At 39.9% G+C, this 19503-nt stretch overlaps 4 protein-coding genes across 7 annotated transcripts; 3 read left to right on the top strand and 1 right to left on the bottom strand.

Moving 5' to 3' along the window:
- The first annotated feature begins 94 nt into the window (after positions 1-94).
- On the top strand, positions 95-1698 carry Tgt (tRNA-guanine transglycosylase). Its single transcript, XM_017251823.3, has 2 exons — positions 95-287; positions 343-1698. Exons 1-2 carry the CDS (start codon positions 199-201, stop codon positions 1514-1516), a joined length of 1263 nt encoding a protein of 420 aa, XP_017107312.2. The 5' UTR covers positions 95-198; the 3' UTR covers positions 1517-1698.
- Positions 1699-1846: 148 nt separating this feature from the next.
- Positions 1847-13447, top strand: LOC108132423 (dnaJ protein homolog 1). Of its 4 annotated transcripts, none has more exons than XM_017251852.3 (6): positions 1847-1913; positions 7802-7945; positions 8009-8303; positions 8354-8582; positions 8631-9000; positions 12789-13447. In XM_017251852.3, exons 3-6 carry the CDS (start codon positions 8078-8080, stop codon positions 13014-13016), a joined length of 1053 nt encoding a protein of 350 aa, XP_017107341.1. In that variant the 5' UTR covers positions 1847-1913; positions 7802-7945; positions 8009-8077; the 3' UTR covers positions 13017-13447. The 4 variants fall into 4 exon arrangements, with proteins under 4 accessions (XP_017107341.1, XP_017107344.1, XP_017107340.1 ...); XM_017251855.3 differs by lacking the exon at positions 1847-1913 and adding an exon at positions 2196-2494 and having other exon boundaries at positions 8643-9000; XM_017251851.3 differs by lacking the exon at positions 1847-1913 and adding an exon at positions 2196-2494.
- A 2388-nt stretch (positions 13448-15835) lies between these two features.
- On the bottom strand, positions 15836-16684 carry LOC108132438 (uncharacterized). Its single transcript, XM_017251873.3, has one exon. It carries the CDS (start codon positions 16569-16571, stop codon positions 15972-15974), a length of 600 nt encoding a protein of 199 aa, XP_017107362.3. The 5' UTR covers positions 16572-16684; the 3' UTR covers positions 15836-15971.
- A 1116-nt stretch (positions 16685-17800) lies between these two features.
- Positions 17801-19234, top strand: LOC108132437 (uncharacterized). The gene is made up of 3 exons (XM_070277454.1): positions 17801-18147; positions 18310-18766; positions 18823-19234. The coding sequence occupies exons 1-3, from the start codon at positions 17822-17824 to the stop codon at positions 19198-19200; spliced, it is 1161 nt and encodes a 386-aa protein (XP_070133555.1). The 5' UTR covers positions 17801-17821; the 3' UTR covers positions 19201-19234.
- Positions 19235-19503: the final 269 nt, after the last annotated feature.

The following is a 19503-nucleotide window of genomic DNA, read 5'->3' as shown; positions in this document are numbered from 1 at the left end:
TTTTTATTTTAATTAAAAACCGAAAAGTAAACTATAATCTTGGGAATTAAATTTTAAAAATTGGCGGTATCAATAGTATTCTTTAGCATGTTGTGACTATTACGATCTGGTCACATTGCTTGCGATTAAAAAACGTGCACCGGCTTTTTGCGTAAACATTTGTAATCTATTTATTTATTTGAAAGTATACAGCTATTCATGAGTCCCACGAAAATACCCCCTCTGACCTACAAGGTCGTGGCAGAGTGCTCCGTCTGCAAAGCCAGGGCAGGACTGATGACCTTAAGGTATGTGTTTCAAGAAAAAATCGAACTATTGACTCATTAAACCCCCTTCCCACAGGCACAGTGAGGTAAACACTCCAGTATTCATGCCCGTGGGCACTCAGGGAACTCTGAAGGGAATCCTGCCGGATCAGTTGATCGAACTGAACTGCCAAATCCTGCTGGGCAACACGTATCACTTGGGTTTGCGTCCTGGCATTGAGACGCTGAAAAAAGCCGGAGGTCTACACAAGTTCATGGGATGGCCCAGAGCCATCCTGACGGATTCCGGCGGCTTCCAGATGGTCTCCCTGTTGCAGCTGGCCGAGATCGATGAGAACGGCGTCAATTTCCGATCACCATTCGACAATAGCCAGTGTATGCTGACGCCGGAGCACTCGATACAGATCCAAAATGCCATTGGTGCGGACATCATGATGCAGTTGGATGACGTGGTCAAAACCACTACAACGGGTCCCCGAGTAGAGGAGGCTATGGAGCGAACCATTCGCTGGGTGGATCGCTGCATCGAGGCCCATGCTCGCGATGATGATCAATCGCTGTTTCCGATTGTTCAGGGAGGATTGGATGTGCCTTTGCGAAATCGTTGCGTATCCGCACTGATGGAGCGACAGGTCCGTGGCTTCGCGGTGGGAGGCTTAAGTGGCGGTGAGAGCAAACATGACTTTTGGCGGATGGTGGATGTGTGCACGGATCATTTGCCCAAGGAGAAGCCTCGCTATCTGATGGGGGTAGGATTTGCGGCGGACTTGGTGGTTTGTGTGGCGCTCGGAATCGATATGTTCGATTGTGTGTTTCCCACGCGAACGGCTCGCTTCGGTTGCGCCTTGGTGGATAGTGGCCAGGTGAACCTGAAGCAACCCAAATACAAAATGGACATGGAGCCGATTGACAAAGACTGTGAGTGCACCACCTGCAAGCGGTACACACGCTCCTATCTGCATCACATTGCCACAAATGAGAGTGTGTCCTGCTCTCTGCTAAGTATCCACAATGTGGCCTACCAGCTCCGATTGATGCGGAGTATGCGGGAGGCCATTCAGCGGGATGAGTTCCCACAATTTGTGCGAGACTTTATGGCGAGGCACTTTAAATCGGAACCCATTCCCGCCTGGATAAGGGAGGCCTTATTGGCAGTAAAAATTGAACTGCCAGCAGATCCTGTCCAGGACAAACCGGAGGAAGAAGAAAAATCAAGACCAGAAAAGAAGCCAGAGAAGGAGGTTAGTTAGAAGAGGCTTACCTAACTTGGCATTGGTATTTAACAAATTTTTAAAAATTGGAAACATAGACATTCAAAGATTTATAAAGAGCACCTTAAATATAGTTAAGAAAGTTTAATTTAAGAAAAAAATGACAAAAATTAATAAGAAACCATCACCTTAACGAAATAAAAATTGTAAATATTTTTAAATATTACTTATAATGCTGTAACCCCTAGGTTGCCTTATATACCTCGCACCCAGAGGGTACACAAAATACTGGTTTGTGATTCTGTTATGCCCACGTTTGTGTTCCCCCGCGGAAAGCTCTCGTTTTTTTACCTATGGGAAAAAGCTATACGGCCGGTATGACGCATACGCGCAAGGTAGCGATCGTGGATTTTGCGTGGAGCAACCGACCCAGCCAGTCAGTTTTTGATTTGTACTTCATTTTCGTAAATTTTCTCGCTTCTTTCTCGATTGCGCGAGTAGTTGGGGCACCCATGTGGCGGCGATCTCGGAGTACAAAAAAAAATAAAATAAAAACAAAAGCGTTCTTCAAGATCCCTCTCACTTTTTATTCTCGGATCTCTCGGAACGCTCTTTTTTCAAATCGAAATTTTTCGGGGGAGCCTCTCGGAAGAGATCGTCGGAGGAGAGTGAGCGAGTGGGGCAAGTGGGGCAACTGGTGTACCCAGTGCTCGTAGAGCCAGCGGTGCCCAGTCGGGTGGTGCGAATTCAGTGAGGTGGTGCGAATTTAGTGAGTTCCCGAGTGTCGCTGATTTCTGTCGGTGTTGTGGATATATCGCCGTCATCGGTTGTCGGTTTTAATTTTTTGTTGCTTGTTGTCTAACGGTATTGCTGCACCGCATCTGGCAGCTAATTGACAGCAAGGAGTCCGCGCTAATAATACACATTTTCAATTAATTAATTAAAGAGAACGCAAAACCCTCAATCAGAGTATCGGAAATCCATATTGAGTATACGCCCCCGATCCGCCAGTTAATTGTAAGGAGTTCCTCGATTTATTGGCTTATTAATTACGGACTTGTAGTGCTTTTAAGTGTGTGAGTGTGTGTGGGGTTGCTGGAGTGTGTGTGTTAGTCTCATATCGTTGCCAAATGTGGTCAAAGCCAAATAACAAAAAAAAATATATATATATATAATATATATATACCCATACACATAGGCCATAAACAATTGTGCGTTTTTAAGTGCTTTTTATGGAAGTTTTGAAGTTTGTCGCCTTTGTCTGCCCTCAGGATCGCATTGGAATACCACTTGACCCTTATATAAAGTATACGCCAAGTATATCAGCAAAGTCCAAAAGCGACTTTCCGCTTTTTCGTTCACGGTTTTTCACATTCGCCTGCCTCGCTTGGCTCTTTATTATTTATATTTTTGTATTTGCCATCGTTTTTGGCTTTGGCCTGTGTGTTTTTGAAATTTCATGGTTTCATTTCTTTAAATAAGTTTTATTTTTAGCACTTTTAGTTATTTTTGTGTATATGTTTTTTTTTCATTCTCCCCAGTTTTGCTGTTGCCCAGCGTTTTGGCCGATTATTTTTCGAAAATTTTCATGCCGAATCTTTGGAACAATCATGGGCTCCACTTTGTGTACACACATTGTGTGAGAAAAGTGTGAAAAGATTTGTGTTTAATTTTCGGTTAAGAGAAAAGGTGCATAAATGCTGGACCTGTATGGGGAATGCTTCACTGCAGCCAGGAGATCTTCTGGGGTTTTTCCATACTTTCCTCTTCCGATTAATTAAAATCACAAATTGTTAACCATTAACTCATCAGGGCGTGAGACTAATCGAAAAAAAAATCACTAAAGAAGCTGTCTGTTTCTTTTTTATTTCTTGTGGTCATGTCTGCTTTTTATGGCCATTTTTTCTGGCGATCTTTTTCGTGAATTGCCTCATTTTTCAAACACTCAAATTTTGCTGGCCACAATTCATAAATAAAAAGTAAACACCCAAGGCAGCCGATTATGATTGAAGGCATATAGCAAAATAGACAAAAATAATGTTTTCAAAGTTTGATTTTTGGCCTCCAAATGCAAAGTCTCTGACAAATGGCCAATACCAAAAAGGGGTGAACAAGAAAGCCAAATGGCAACAAATTACCACCAAATAATGGCCAACAAAAAATGTTCGAAAATAAAAGAAAACTTTAATAATTGTTGCTAATCATAATCGCACTGGTAACATGACTGTTTCTTACCGTTAGAAGACTTTGGTCTGCTGGCCAGAAGACTCTTCCACCAGCGTATCTTCTGGGTTTCTATTTATTTCTTTATTTGTATTTATAAATTATGACACATTCGAGAGCCGCAGAGAGGCGCTCCTCTCCCGATTCTCAATTCTTCTCGGGGGAGTGGAACTAACTCTTCAATGCGAACAGCTGCTCGGTGGGCGGAAGACGAGGGGGCATGGCCAACCACAGCAAACACATGAAAAAATCGTCATTTGGCAGAAGAGAGCGAGAGCCGAGGCAATTAAGCAAAGTAATTATGGGGAAAAAAGAAAACACAAGGAAATACACTTTCGCGCCTTTGTTTTTACATTTGATTAATTTCATTTTTCACTGTCCGTGATCCGTGAGGCTAAAAACAAAACCGTTTTAATTATATAAATTAATGAATAATTTTGATGCGACCGGAAGCCAAAGCGACTCGACCAATTAAGAATGGGGCACTCGAATTTCGGATTTCTGAACCCGTTTAAATATTTTTAACCATACTCCCGGAGGCATCTGCCTAAATGCTCTTTATTTGCATTTATCCTTTTAATTAAATTTCATTTTCGACAACATTTTAATCAATCTTCCAAACAAAATAAACAACAATTTCCGCACAAAATCAAACCATCAACGGAAACTAACTAAAATTTATTCTAAACCCTCTGACTGAAACAAGTTTTTTTCATTTTCATCGTCGTATGCAAATTTTGTTGAGACTAAAATTCAAATTCAAAAATCTTCGCATCACTATGCCTGTTTTAATAGTTATTCTATGAAAATAGTTGTTTGTGTTTTGCATTTGTTATTGTTTTTGTTTCGGAAATGAAATATTTGCACACATATATTCAGTCTTTGAAATCAATGCTCTTAACAAATTGGAAATAAAATTCCAGAGTAAGCGAAGGGGGTCATCTGCAAAAAAAAAGGTATTACCCAATCCCATGCAAATCATTAATGATTCATTTGTGAAACGTAATTTCTCCAAAATCCAAATTGCTGGGGCTATTGTGTGGGAGTTTTTACTGTACTGTGCCGCAAAGAAGCTTAGTCATTGGACCTATTTTTGCAACAGATTTTCGGCTTAGAAACACCTACCCTACCATATCTTCCACAATCTCTTTTTTTTGGTCATCTAATGTTGATTTGCCTAAACGATCATGGTTCGAATTTTTCGATTCTTGTTGTACTCGTTTTTCTCCATATTTATTTATTTTGTTTGCCATTTTTCGGCAGCTTTTTGTCAAGTGTGGGTGAATAAACTTCATGGTGCTTGATCAGTTTTTTGGCTCATTTCGAATAGGAACCATAAAAACCCAAGCGATTGGGTTGACAATGAATGACTTGTTGGCTGTTGACTTTGAAAAAGAGAAACAAAATAAACAATTCACGGGGTTTGCGGTTCGAATCTTTGAGAGCGAGAGTGAATGGTTGGACTTTTGTCGATAAATACATAGTTGAAGTTGAACGAGAGTCAGTCAACCTTGAAAAAGCCAATGAATAGAGTTAAAAATGAGTCAAATAAAATTATCAAAAAAAAGAGGTAGAAATTAGTATTTTTAACAAAAAACCATTATCCATTGACACAGATACTGTCTGTCGTGTTAGTAACCGATTTAATCAGCAATTGCCAGCCTCCAGACACTTGACTTTGATCTCTTAGCTATAAATAACCCATTCGAATAGCCCCAACATAAATCATCTTGGTATTTGTTTATTATTAAATGTGTTTCTTTTTATTTCAAATGAAAATTGTATCTCTACGCAAGCATAAATGGGAATTAAAGCTGCCCAGCCGAGGCATTAATAAATCAAGTTCAATTCAATTAGTCCAATCCGGGGACGACACAAACAATTTCATTCCCCCAACCCCAGAACCCCAGAGCCCGAGAACCCCAGTTGGCCCCCCATAACCTACGACAATTTATAATGTTTCGCAGAAATAGAAAGAAATTGAAATGCAAATTTTGGAATAAGTACACAAGCGATATGACAATGAAAACATTGAAAAAACAATCCACTAATAATGCACAATATGCGAGTTTCCAATAAATTGTTAAACAAATGTTATTCTGTAATCAATAAATGAGCTTGCCCGCCGGTGTCTGGTAAATTATTTATGCGGAAGTCCAACCAACCCAAACGTCCAAAACGCCCGCCCATTTATTCGAAAACAACAGGAAAACATGCTGTAACTGTCAATTGGGCGGTGTCATAAAAAATCCTCTCTATATGGTCGCACATTGAAGGCAATAATTTCGATTTCAGCATGAATTTATTTTCCACCTTCCTTAAGCCCGTAATTTTGCACGATAAAATGCAATATATTGTCAATAATTCAATAAAGAACCATAAAAAGAATTATGAGAGCGCGTGCGAAAATCTCGGCAACAAAAATATTCAATTTAATCGGTGGAATGTAGAAATCGTATAAAAAACATAACATAATCGCCTTGCGTAACACACATATATCATATTTTATTTATCTGTGTGTTTCAATGGAAATAATTATTTGTTTTTCTGGCGCTGAGAAAAACTTTCTTCGTGCGAGAGAAAATGTTCAAAAAAAAATTCGCAAAATACCGAATAACCTTGCTTCCACTCCCCCTTGAAAATAAAAATGAAAAAAAAAAGAAAACTTTGTCGACTCGCTCAATGTGGCACAGATTTGGCACGAAATCGATGAACCGATCCGGAATAGATATCACGATCCGCGAATTATATGCAAACTGCAGCTGACTAATGTCTGGAATGGCGCTGAACGGCGACCGCTGATCGCATCAATCGTCTCCTGTCAATACTCCCCCTCTGTAGACCCGCCCCTCTTCGCAACTATCCCCAAATCGCAATTCAAGGCAGACATTTTGCGGCAATTTGGCGTCAAATCATTTTTTTTTCTATTTTGTCAAAGCAACAAGTTTTTATACGTATTCCCAGCTATATGTTTGAAATAATATTCCAAGATGAAATCAGTTAATTCCAAGGCTGGAAACTGTTTTGAGTATGGATTGCCGGCTCGAGTGTTGACATCTTGAATGCTAATGATATTTCGGGATGTGATCTTGAACTTGATCCGTGACAGACCTTCAGTGCAATTAGGGGTCTCAGCCATAATCATGTTTTTATGGCTTATGGCATGTTTGGATGATATTCTAAAACAATGTGTGAAAAATAAATATTCAATTGATAAAGCAAACTTTCTACGTACTCGTAATGAGTATATTTGATCAATGCGGTCCGTTTATTGTGGCTAGAACATCGAATAATGTTCCCAAAGCCCCGACTTGATTAACTTTTCACGATGAAAGGTCTGGGTCTATCATTTGCGGCCTGCAACCGCACTCCTAGTCGAACCAGGAACCGTTTTAGGTTACATCTCTCCCAACGCCTCTTGATAGACATGTCAACTAATCAAGTTCTAATCGACTTGTCGCCATCCCAATGGGGCTGGGGGTAGCCCAACCCCCAGTGATCCCGAACCCGAGGGGGTTGTCACAGAAATATTCATAAATGTCATCGTCAATTCTAATTCATGTGGCTCATGTTAAACTCAATTGGGCACCCCGATCTTCAGATCTCACAGAAATGTTAAGGTCAATGCAAATTGGCTCGAGAACAATTTTCATTTTTAAATATATATACTATATACGTATACGTCTTAGATATTTATGGGACTTCTCTTGTTCATTGATGTTTGCTGGGGTATATGAAAAAATTGAATAAAAACATAGGGAATTAATTGATCTTGTACGAGTATGTGCGAGGTTTTAAAGTCTGGCGAATACTTAATTTGAAAGTGTCCATCAATGAGATTGGACGGGCTAGAATGGCTAGAAAGGGTGAGAAGTGCGCATAGAAATTTCCAATGTTCCGGAAAGACCAAAAAAAATATCTCTAGCGAGGCAAAGTGCTAAATTTAGTGAAAGGCGTGGGCAGTTCAGCATTGAACATGACCAGGGTCTGTGATGCGTCGTATGGTCCCAACCCGAATGGAACTTTCTACTATATACATATATACGCACTGGCAAAACAGCTAAATAAATACATATATAAATTCTTATTTGATTTTTGCAGATCTTTGCTGATAATCCAGCAAGCAAATGAATGAGGCAGAAGGACAAGATGCATGTGCCATTTTAGAGGAAATCGGGAACATACTTTAGGAGCAGTATCATAGCCACTAAGAAGATATTGATATATGTATATACCACACTTTTTGTAAGTACACATTATCTTTTAATTGTTTATTTAATCTCAAGTATTGTTGTCTTAACTTTTCAGATCTTAGAGCACGTTGATTTCAAGAGTTAACTTTTACCTACATATATATAGAACCCGCATACACACACAATGGGTAAGGACTACTACAAAACCTTAGGGCTGCCAAAAACTGCCACCGATGATGAGATCAAAAAGGCCTATAGGAAACTGGCACTGCGCTATCATCCCGATAAAAACAAAGCCGCCAATGCGGAGGAGAAGTTCAAAGAGGTCGCCGAGGCCTACGAGGTCCTGTCGGACAAGGGCAAGCGAGAAGTGTACGACAAATATGGAGAGGATGGTCTGAAAAGTGGAGGTAAGACTACTAAGCTATCTTAGGAATTTTATTAAAATGGTATCTTTCAGGCACTCGAAACGGCGGTCCTTCGACCAACACCTTCACATATCAGTTCCATGGAGATCCGCGTGCCACATTTGCCCAGTTCTTTGGCAACAGCAATCCGTTCGCCTCGTTCTTCGACATGGGTGACAACCTGTTCGACAAGAACGTCTTCGACCTGGACACGGAACCCGACTTCTTTTCATCGCCCTTTGGGGGCATAGGCTCACGACATGGTCTCGGCAGTGCCTTCAGGTTGGTCCATCCTCTGTTGAAAAGTAGTCCTTTGCTAATCTTTCACAGGCCCTCTTTCAGATCACACTCCTTCAATGTGCACACGCCATTCAAGAAGGAGCAGAAACAGGATCCGCCCATCGAACACGATCTCTATGTGACGCTCGAGGAGATCTACCACGGCTGTGTTAAGAAAATGAAAATCTCCCGACGCATCGTCCAGCCAGATGGCAGCTCCCGCAAAGAGGACAAGACCCTTCAGATATCAATCAAGCCAGGTTGGAAGTCCGGGACCAAGGTCACCTTCCAGAAGGAGGGCGATCAAGGGCCAGGAAAAATCCCCGCCGACATAGTGTTCATTATTCGGGACAAGCCGCATGCCATGTTTAAGCGCGAAGGAAGCGATTTGAGATACACGGCGAGATTGACGCTAAAGCAGGTGAGAATTATACATAAAATAATATATATTTTTATTTGGAAGATATGAAAAAAGATAGGAATTTAAGAGAAAATTTATAAGCCTAGGGAAGGCCATAGAAGTTACTATATAAAGTGTGTCGGGATTAGGGACAATTTTAAAACCTAACCTTACCTAAATGCTAATACTTCAAGTTCCGTTGTAAGCAAGTTTTATTTTAAATATGTTTATAGAATCTTTAGATTACTTAATCACCTCTTAGTCACCTATAACCCTTTCTATCTTTAAAAACTTCATCCATAACGATCGTTGCCAAACTTGATAGTCACCTGCTCTACCTGCGGGCTGGGTTCTCACCGTATGGCGCCCAATTAGTGGCGCAGCCAGTGCCTAAATCAAATTGTAATGAAATCAGGCGGGCATTATGGTTATGGCAAATTTACCATATACGCGATGACCCGCCAAGCCATCGACCAGCCAAATTGGTCAACATGGTCAAGTTTCAATTAACAAAGACAGAGCTCGGCGATTGAGTTTTCGAGCGGAGCGGACACGATTCTGGCCAGCACTGAGGTGTTAAATTTTTACACAGTTTCCAGCGCGCGAAACTTTGCACAAAATTTCGTTACGTTTATTTTTGTTTTATTAACAAAAACTTAAATCGAATATGGTCCGAACCAAACCGACTAAAACTGCAATAAAAAAAATAAATATTAGAAAATTTTGAAATACTCAAAACTAACAGACGAACAAACTGAAATGACACGCCACTGAGTTGGCAGTCATGTTAAAATTGTTAATTGCATTAAGTAGATTAAATAGTTGACTTGGCTCGTTTGGGGATTTTTAACATTTTATTGCTTGTTAGTGCGACAAATTTAGTAAATATTTTTGGTCTTCTCTCTCGGTCCCCTGGCCACGTATGGCATAGTTGGCCAAATAGTTGGTGTCTGCCTCTGTTTTGAATTTATGAATTCCATTTTGGTTGTGAGCTAAAAGTGTCATGTTGGTCTTTCTATATAGAAATATTTGACACGGTTATTTGGCTATTCAGTTGACGCTGGGAATTGATTTAATTGAAATATTTTTAGACACCAGATAGTCCTGACAAGCAGGCCATTCTTTATTGTAACCTCTGGCTTTGTTTTAGGGATTTTAATGAATTGAGTCTGTTTGGTAATAGCAATAAATCTTAATTTTAATTCACACACACTCGCTCGTAATACTCGTATTGTTTGCCTCAATAAAGCCGCCATCAGGCAATTGAAGCTCCATATATGTCCATACACATAATTGCGAACGAAAATTTCAATTTTTTCAGTCATAAATTTAATGCGACCCATAAATTACATCATCGTTTACGATAAAAATAAAAGTCAATGAGTTTCGAATTAATTTCTGACTCTACGTTTTTGGTGTTACATTATTCTGGTGATGTACGAACTCAACTCGAAGTGTGGAATTTATTTGAAATTTAAATTTCACTTTTAACCAGATGCGGGGGTGGTTGGAAATCAAATTCGACAATGGTTTTTGTTTTCAAGTGCCTGCGTCAGAATTCTCGCAAATGCAGCAAACTAAAATTGATGAACAATTCAAGGATGTACGTTGTACCAGCATGGCTAGGACGCAGGATCCAGGACGCAGGACAACTGGTTGTAACTGATGGCCAGACGCTGTTGTACTTTCGGTTGTCAATGTCTGCCCACTGGTATTGTCATTCGATTGGTAGTCCGGGTCTACGGCAAAATGATTTGGTAGCAGGACTGTCCTCTTTTTTTATTTTTTAGTTTGGGAGCAAAAAGGGGACTCTAGGAAGCTTCATACAAAAGCATTGGTTAGTCGAAAACTTCGTTTGCATTTTGATGACAGTTGTCAAATGGAGTGAGTTGGCCAGAGGAAAAATAAGACTCAAAAGAATAATGCTTTATGACATGCGATTGAATGTTGTTGATTTGTTTTTTCCCCACCAAAGTTTTCGCTTCTTTCAACGAGAGTAATTGCTCAGATTCCAGGAGGGGAGAAAAATATAAAAGTAGAATTTATATTCACGGCCTGGAATTTTCCCTTTAGCCGAGGCTGGCATTCAAATTTATCATCTGGCCGGCAATATCTCATAGTTAATGCCCAAATCCGAGCTTTGAAAACGAGTTTTTTTTCGGTCCAGATACCAGATACCAAATACCGATGCGATGCTCGCAAAATTTTATCGAAGCGCCGTATCGCATTTTTATTCCCTTTATTTTGGCTTCGAGGGGCGGGGGAGCTTTTTTTTTATATGCCTCAGTTTCCGTAAAAGGTAGCCAAGTATTTAAGCGTTACAGCGTTGTTTTTTTTTTGGCTGCGACAACATTTTCAACATTTCCATTAAAAAAAATATTGATGCTGGTCGACCGACCGACCGACCACATTGTCGTCGTCATCGGGGGGGACAGGTTGCCAGCGCAGAATGTACATGGTAGTTGTTGTTTCTGGGTCTGTCGTCATCAGTTTATGTTGTCATCGCTTTAAATTCGCCAATGCCCGATCCGCGATATAAATGTACTTACATATACCCAACATATCTATATGTATTTAAATATTCACAAGGTGTGCACTTTGGTTTTGTCGCAATGATTTTTATTTCTTTAATTTTTTTTGTATTTATATCTTATTTGTATTTTATTGGGTGAGGCCCAGAACACTTGTGACAACTATTTAACACGTGTCCGGCAAGTTCTTTGGTTACAAATCACTTGTGACAAGTTATGGGATAACGTAAAATATTATATCACTCGTTGATGGAAATATTTTTGGGATTGGTTTGTTTTCGCAACTGAGGATGAAGCCTTTTTCTGGCCTATAATAAATCATGTTCGGGAAAGGGTTTGACAATCCAGTTATTGCTTGAAAAATGAAGGTCTGGAATTTGATCCCAAAAAGGATTACCCAAGATAATCTGTCACTCTGGTTTGGAATTCCTGGAGACAAGCTAACAAGTCTTGTCAAAATGTAATCATAAATTCTCAGAAAATATCTGAAAAGATATTTCAATACTTGGCTTATGTCTTCGCTTATAATAAAGATATAAATCCAAAAAATATCCACAAAACTTTTCCCATTTACCATGATTTAATTAAATCATCTTTAACTTATCAAAAAGATTTCCCCAAGGGCCAGCAGAATCTATTGATCCGGACCAAGTTTTGGCCAGAGTCGTGGCCAGGTTCTTATTAATTGAGTAATCCACATCAGTGTCTAGTCTCCCAGGCTCGGACAAGTCCTGATTGATGTCCATCTCTTAGTGGGCCAATTAAACAAATCGTATGTCAAACGAAGGAATCGAAGCGGACCAAGTATCGACGGAAATGTCGGGTCGGAGAAAGGAGAGCAAACAAAGGAATCAATTGGAGGACATTGAGGCGTGTCAACAAGATGTTTAAACACGAATTAGGCAACATAAAAAAGGATTTACGAATGTTATGTTGGATTCGAAGGCAAACACAGGACTAAGGCAGCCCAAGTGAAAGCTTCAAGGAGCTGGGACAAAAAATTGGGTATTAGGAGGAGGGTGGACATAAACAGGATTAACCGAAAAAAAGATTGATAGATCCCACTCGACAGTAGGACTCATGTGTGGTGTTTGTTCATTTCGGTTTTGGCCAGAAAAGAAAATTGAGTTTATTTCTGGGGTATTTGCTAAGCATTTTGATTGATAAGGCAGGAACTAAAATAAATACAAAGGATAGTGAAAGGGATAAAGAAAGCGGGTTTTATTCTAAAGCCATTAAAGTATTTTTTTAAATTTATTTATAAATTTTACATTTCAGGCTCTCTGCGGCGTTGTCTTCCAAGTTCCTACCATGTCCGGCGATAAGCTACGCATCAGCACCATGCAGGAGATCATCAAGCCGAACACGGTGAAACGAATCCAGGGCTATGGCCTGCCCTTCCCCAAGGACACGTCGCGCAAGGGCGATCTCCTGGTGGCCTTCGACATCCAGTTCCCGGAGAAACTGACTGCTGCTCAAAAGGAAGTGCTCAGGGATATGTTATGAGGGATGAGGGCGGAGGAATTCAAAAGCAAAACCACCACCACCAGCAACGACTCAGACTCACCACACACACCCACAAAACAAAGTTCGGCCAGTACCGGATATAGTCAGTCATATCACTACAACAGCACCCATATTTCTCTCTATGTTCTTCTATCCATGGTCCTAACAACGCACCTAGGTCTTCCTCAAACATTTTCCTTGTTTTTGTGTTCAGAGAAAAGAGAAAACAATTGCCCATTTCTACAGGATCTTTTCTCTAACCCATCGGCTTTGCTCATCTGCGCCACGAACATGTATGTTATGTTGACCATAGTTATTATATCATTAATTCTTAATTTATTTGTCTAAATTAAAGATACATTTAATAAATTTACACACAAACACAGAACAAAATACTTGTGGAAGAAAAACAAAAAATCAGTTAAAGTTAATGGATTCTTTTTTAAGGGAGTGGAGGTATGGGATATACTATTTACCAATTTCAACTGCAGAGTCATGTTTATAAATTACCAAAGTGTTTTCCAACAAATAAAAGTACAAAGTCCTAGGGAAAAGTGAAATTTTCGTTTGGTAATCGCAAAGCGTTTGGCTAATTAGCTGCCGTTTCCAGTCAGACGCCCTCGCACCCAAAAAAAGGACTCCCATGTCAAACGGAATGCTGCTCGTTAAGTCATTAAAATTGCATGAAGTCAAAACTTTATGGTCTGCAAAGTTTCCCTCAAAGCAGAACTAACCGAAAAAAAAAAAATTAGAAGGGGAACTGGAAAAAACATTTTTTATTTTTTGGTGGAAAGAAAGTCGGCTGAAGAATGGAGAACCAGAGCCACAACATCAAAGCTGGCAAATGGTAATTCGTTTAAAAAGAAAGCCAGCGACAGACACGACATAGACATAGACGCATTTCATTTTCAGACAATAAACAGTCATCCTGTTTTACCAACAACAACAGCAACTTGAGGGCAAAGTAAATAAATTAAATTTTGAACAACTCTTTGCATACAAAACAGCAAGAAGGAATGCTTGGCCAAAAAAAAACGAAGCTTCAAGCGCTTTCTCCGATTTCAAACACATGCCCAGGGACGGCGAAAGGAGCTGGAGCTGGAACAGGAGCTGGAGAAGCATCATCAGCAGCGACCAGGATGAGCTCTGCGCCATGGATACGAGAGTCGAGTGTTCGATCTGCACGTGCCTGGAACACTCCACAGACCTCTGCCACTGACTCTGTAACAATTCGTTGCGATTTTCCACTTATTTGCTGAAAAACCAAAAAAAAAAAGAGAACTAAAAACTCGACACTTAAATAAAAAATTTAAAAAAAAATGAAGATAAAATTTTAGAGGTTTTTCCAACTAACTTAATGATAAGGGCACGTTTCTTCTTCGAACCAATTTCTATAAGAAACTTTAAAATTATAATCATTTCTGTCAGTGTTTAAAAGAAAAACCTGAACTCGAGGGAAAACCTCAAAACCGTAGGCCGTAACTGAGGCTGCGGATGAGCCAGCAAGAAAATGCCAATGCCATTACCATTGCGGGCCGGATTCCGAGGGGGCCAAGTCAAAATCACAGAAAATCATCGACAACTGGCAAATGTGTGAATTGAATTTTCAAACAATTTTTCCCCCAAACTTTCGAGAGTGCAGTTGCCATCCTCGTCCTTGTCACTGTACCCGGGCTTAGAGCCAGTTGGGTCCTGGTTTCAGTTTCTGTTCCTGGCGCTTTACAATTCCGCTCCCCCTTCTCTTATTTTGGACGGGCAACGTGCATGATTTGAGATTTGATTTGGGCGGCGACCACATTACAGTCGCTAACCTCAGTTTCCGTCTCGTTGTCCTGTTTGTTTGAAGCGGTTTTTAAGCATTTCGCTCACGTCTCGGATGTTTATGCCATTAGCGTTTAAGTTGCCCATACAAAATGCGACTCGTAAATAAGCGAGCGTCGCAGCTCCTTTGTTCTGGCTTCCATTCCTTGTTTTATTTTCATTTTTTTTTGGACCTTAGTCATTGTTGTTGTCATTGCAATTTGTAATCGATGCTGCGGTCAGTTATTGAAAAGTTATTGTCGAAATGAGAGGAAACTCAATAAAGTTTAACAAAATTATCGAATAAACTATCCATTGACAAATTGTCTTTAATATTTAAAAGTAGATTAATAGAGAATTCATCTATAAGATACAGATCAAATGAATGTTGCTCAAGATAGAGCCCTCCCAACGAGCCATTATTGAGTTCCATAAGATTTCTCTAGATTTACAAAAAGTCCTCTAAAAAAAATAATTAAAAAAAAAAAAGTCGAAAAATTATATTTAGGACTTTAACTTAGATTAATGGAATTAATCAAGAAATCGTTTAAGGGTTCCTTTTAAGGATCAAATAAAAATTAAGCAAGACAAAACCTTTGCATCCAGCCATATTTGAGTTCCATAGGATTTTTCTAGATTTAAATAGGCTCATCGGAAAAAAATGTGAAAAAATCTATCGAAAAATTTTATTCAGGTCTTTAACTTAGATTAATGGAGAATTAGTCAAAACATCTTTTAAGGTATTCCGTTTAAGTATCGAATAAAAATTTATCAAAATAGGCTTCCCTCCTAAAAAGCCATAATTGCGATCTGATAGATTTTCTGAGATTTGGGGGTTCTCTGGGAAAACGTTAATAAAAATCAATTGAAACAAATCTTTGTATATAGATTAATGAAGAATCAATTCACAACACTTTAAGGTATACAGTCTCTACAAGTGATATTTTCGTTTCAAGCCTTTCACAATAGATTAAAATCTTTGTATGATTATATCGAAATGAAATACATGTCTAAAGGAGTTTATTTGACAAGTGGACTGATTTATTAATGACTCAATTCACAATTTTTATTACAAATTTGCGATTCAAATGCCAAAAAGTATGCAACACACCCATTTGACTTTAAAAAGCTCATACGTATGCTCGTACTAGCAATTTACGAGCACACACAGGTGCTGGAGAAGCAAGAGCAGGAGCAAGAGATGGAACAATCCGGGCACAGCGCCTGATCCTGCTCCCGCATCCTGGAGTCCTTCTGGGTCTTCTGTCGCGCCGCCCGATAAAGCTGCCGGATCATATTCCTATAGGGTTTCCGTGGCACCATCTGGGTGGTGGTGGTGGTACTCGTATTGTGAATCTCGTACACACTTTTGGTGTGGACGCACAGGAAGGGTGCTGCCATCTCCGAGACCTTGTCGTCGGACAAGGTGGGTGGCAAGAGGAACGGACTCTCGATGTACTTCATACCTTGAAAAAACTTGGATGTAGGGACTCGCTTGATTTTTCTAATAACCTTGTGCTTCTTGTTCTTGGAGGCCTTCTTCGATACTTTTGAAGTTTTGGAATAACTTGGTCCGGTTATGGCCGCCTGTATTTCAGCTTCGAACGAGTCCTGGCGTTTCTGGGCCTGCTTTTTGAGGGCGGATACCGTTTTGTACCGTTTGTTAATGTTTCTGATATTTTTAAGCGTTTGGTTGAAGGACACCTCGACCTGTTCGACAGCCTGCAGCGTTTCCCAAACACTGTTCTCATACATTTTTCAACAATTAATTTTATTCCAAATTACCATATACGAAAATATACACAGTCTGAAACCGATTCCTTTCTTTAAATGAGAAAATTTGAAAAGTGTATCATAACAATGACAGCTAACTTGATTACTTTGATTTTCCAAACGTGTGTCACTGGGAAAATCCGATATGAAACAAAAACCTTATCGTTTCGCTGGTTGATAAAATTTTTTTATGGCAAAACCAATAAGGACTTACTTTTGGTATATATAGAGTGACAGTCAAAGCAATAGTACAGTCGAGAGTTATACTTGAAACCTACAAGATGCCGCCACCACCCCAACATCCTCACAGCCCTCCCAAGGGTCCTGGACATCATGGTCCTGGCGATCACCACCCACAGCCGCACCCACCTCACGGGCCACCAAAGCCACATCACTAAAATTATTGGATGAGGACCAAAATCAAGGATTTTAAGGGATCCATACTTTAAAGAATTTTAACAGTACTCCCTGGGAGTTACAGTTTTTAATAAAAATATCCTACCAAAGAAAATAAAAGAAATGGATTTTTAAATTTAAAAAGTATTAATTTTTTTAAGTGAGCATGAGCTAGCCAAACAAACAAAAATATAAATCGGTAAACAAACTAGGCATTATCGATTTTAGCTGGGAAGTCCGTAACTTTTATGAGCTCATACCCCTTTGCCTTATCTGGCCAGCTGATTAGATTTTTCCATACTTCAAATATTTTTAAATAAATAGCCAAGCCCAGTAGTTCTCAGTACGAAAAGGTAGTTAAAGAAGAAACGATGCCGCCTCCACCACCACACCACCACAATCCACCTGGACACCCAGGACCTCATCCTCCGTTCCAGACCCCAGTGCATCCTATTTATTACGAGCCAGGGCACGGTCCAGAAGGCGGACCAGGCTACAATCCACCTCCTCCTCATGGTCCTCAGCATCCACCAGGCTATGTGGCCCCAGGACCACCAATGCATCCTCGATGAGATTGTGGATAATATTTATTTTTAAATTAAAATTAAATGTGAAGTGGAAAAATTATAAAAAAATTAAATAAATAATATTTATATTAACAAAGTGATGATAATCCAATCCAATTTAGATAGACAGCCACTAGGCGAAAAAATAATCATCTTAATTAGATAACAGGCGAAGCTTTAGCTTGTAAACTAATAAAAATAATCAAATTTAGACTCTCGATTCTAATCAGTACGTAGCCGGCTCTTGAAGAGAGCAGACTTGTCTTCAATATGGAACGGAAGAGCTACGATGCCACTTTCTTTCAAAGAGCTTTATCAAAAGCCTACAGCTGCCCGAATCTGAGCATAGAAGACTTCTCCATTAATGTAGTGGCTCCCAGTGGTGCTAATTTTTGCAGTATTATTTATAGAGTGGCTCTGGAGTTTCGCAGGACTTCTGGTTCTCCTTTGGAGTCTGGAAAGTATATAATCAAAGATCTGCATCCGGTTGCAGCTGATTTGGGATCCAAAGAGCAGTTCATGTTTGAGAAAATACTCCCAGAAATGGAATCCATTCTCAAAAAAGCTCATCTCGAAGAACACAAATTGAGCGCCAAGTGAGTTTCTCATGAGATACATTTTTATATCTAAGAGTTTGTTTATCAATTAGTTTAATTAAGAGAATAATAAAGAGGGTTTTTAGTTAATTTGTTTATTTAAGAGAATTAAAAAAGATTTATAGTAGCATGCATGCATATTATTTAAATATCCCCTGGCAGTTGCTTTTTTGCAGATGTAGCTCCTGGCAAGGAGATATACATCCTCGAAGATCTGGCAGCCTTGGGCTACTCTTCTTTGGATCGATTTCATGGCCTGACTATAGAAGAAGCCAAGGTGTGTCTTCAAAAAATAGCCCAATTTCATGGAGCTTCCATGGCCCTGTGCCAAAAGCAGCCCGATTTGGTGGCCAAACTTACACCTTCGCACTACATAAATGGTGTCTCTGATCCGGTTACTAGAGCTATCTTACTAGATGGCACCGCATTTGTAGCGGATTTATTTGCCGAAGAACTTCCTGAGATAACCAGAAAAATGAAATCTCAAATACCAGAGGTCTATTCGAATTCAATGCAGAAAGTGGTTGATTCAAAACTGTCCAGCTTGAATACCATAATCCATGGAGATACCTGGTTGAATAACATAATGGTTAATAGGAAAGAGGGAAAGGCTGTTCTGGTAAGTTCCATAAATCAACTTTAATTGAAATATACTATAACTTATTATTTTCAAAGCTTGATTTTCAGGGCAGTTTCTATGGAAGTCCAGCCATCGACTTGCACTTCTTTTTCTATACAAGTCTACGATCGGAGGACCTTTTTAACCGGAAGGACCAACTCTTGGATTTCTATTTCCGCAACCTTACAGATACCCTTAAAGCCTGTAATTTTGAAGGCCAGCTCCCTACTTTTGACCAACTAAAGAATGAGATGCAACGCTGTTTGTTTTATGGATACTTTTCTGCAGTCTGTGAATTTCCTACTTGCCGAGCTCCTTCGGAGGTCACTGATGGCTTCGATGTCCAAACTTTTCTAAATCCGGAGAAAATGCTGAGAAAACGTCACCTCATGTATGCCAACGAAGAGTGTAACGTGCAACGGGGTATGGACTGAGGAAGGACCTGTGCTCGCGGGCACGCTGAAAGGTTCCGGCTCTAGCTCGTCGGCTTGGGGGGTGGTGGTCTTGCTGGGACAGGTCCTTCCGAAGTTGCAACGTCGGATAATAGTAATTAGGCATGTAAGAAAGGTTGCGTGCTGCGACTGAGAGAGGTATTTAATCTCCGCTAGAGATCTAAGCCGGTATTCACGATCGTAAGATTCGAAAGAAAAATTGGAAACAGGACAGATTTGAGATTCGAGAGATTCCAGGAAGGATCACTGCTGTTGGTGTGTCCTTTTCTCCAAATTCCCCAACCC

This window comes from Drosophila bipectinata, chromosome 2L (genome assembly GCF_030179905.1).
Source record: "Drosophila bipectinata strain 14024-0381.07 chromosome 2L, DbipHiC1v2, whole genome shotgun sequence".
Taxonomy (NCBI): domain Eukaryota; kingdom Metazoa; phylum Arthropoda; class Insecta; order Diptera; family Drosophilidae; genus Drosophila; species Drosophila bipectinata.
This window is presented reverse-complemented; position numbering and strand designations above follow the sequence as displayed.

What these genes read in the sequence shown, in the direction of transcription:
- Tgt (XM_017251823.3), top strand. Translation starts at nt 199, where the DNA reads ATGAGTCCCACGAAAATACCCCCTCTGACCTACAAGGTCGTGGCAGAG. An exon ending in GCAGGACTGATGACCTTAAG is followed by an intron (nt 288 to 342) that starts GTATGTGTTTCA and finishes CCCTTCCCACAG; the next exon opens with GCACAGTGAGGTAAACACTC.
- LOC108132423 (XM_017251852.3), top strand. Translation starts at nt 8,078, where the DNA reads ATGGGTAAGGACTACTACAAAACCTTAGGGCTGCCAAAAACTGCCACC. An exon ending in GGTCTCGGCAGTGCCTTCAG is followed by an intron (nt 8,583 to 8,630) that starts GTTGGTCCATCC and finishes AATCTTTCACAG; the next exon opens with GCCCTCTTTCAGATCACACT. An exon ending in CGAGATTGACGCTAAAGCAG is followed by an intron (nt 9,001 to 12,788) that starts GTGAGAATTATA and finishes TTTACATTTCAG; the next exon opens with GCTCTCTGCGGCGTTGTCTT.
- LOC108132438 (XM_017251873.3), bottom strand. Translation starts at nt 16,571, where the DNA reads ATGTATGAGAACAGTGTTTGGGAAACGCTGCAGGCTGTCGAACAGGTC.
- LOC108132437 (XM_070277454.1), top strand. Translation starts at nt 17,822, where the DNA reads ATGGAACGGAAGAGCTACGATGCCACTTTCTTTCAAAGAGCTTTATCA. An exon ending in GAACACAAATTGAGCGCCAA is followed by an intron (nt 18,148 to 18,309) that starts GTGAGTTTCTCA and finishes ATCCCCTGGCAG; the next exon opens with TTGCTTTTTTGCAGATGTAG. An exon ending in AAGAGGGAAAGGCTGTTCTG is followed by an intron (nt 18,767 to 18,822) that starts GTAAGTTCCATA and finishes TTATTTTCAAAG; the next exon opens with CTTGATTTTCAGGGCAGTTT.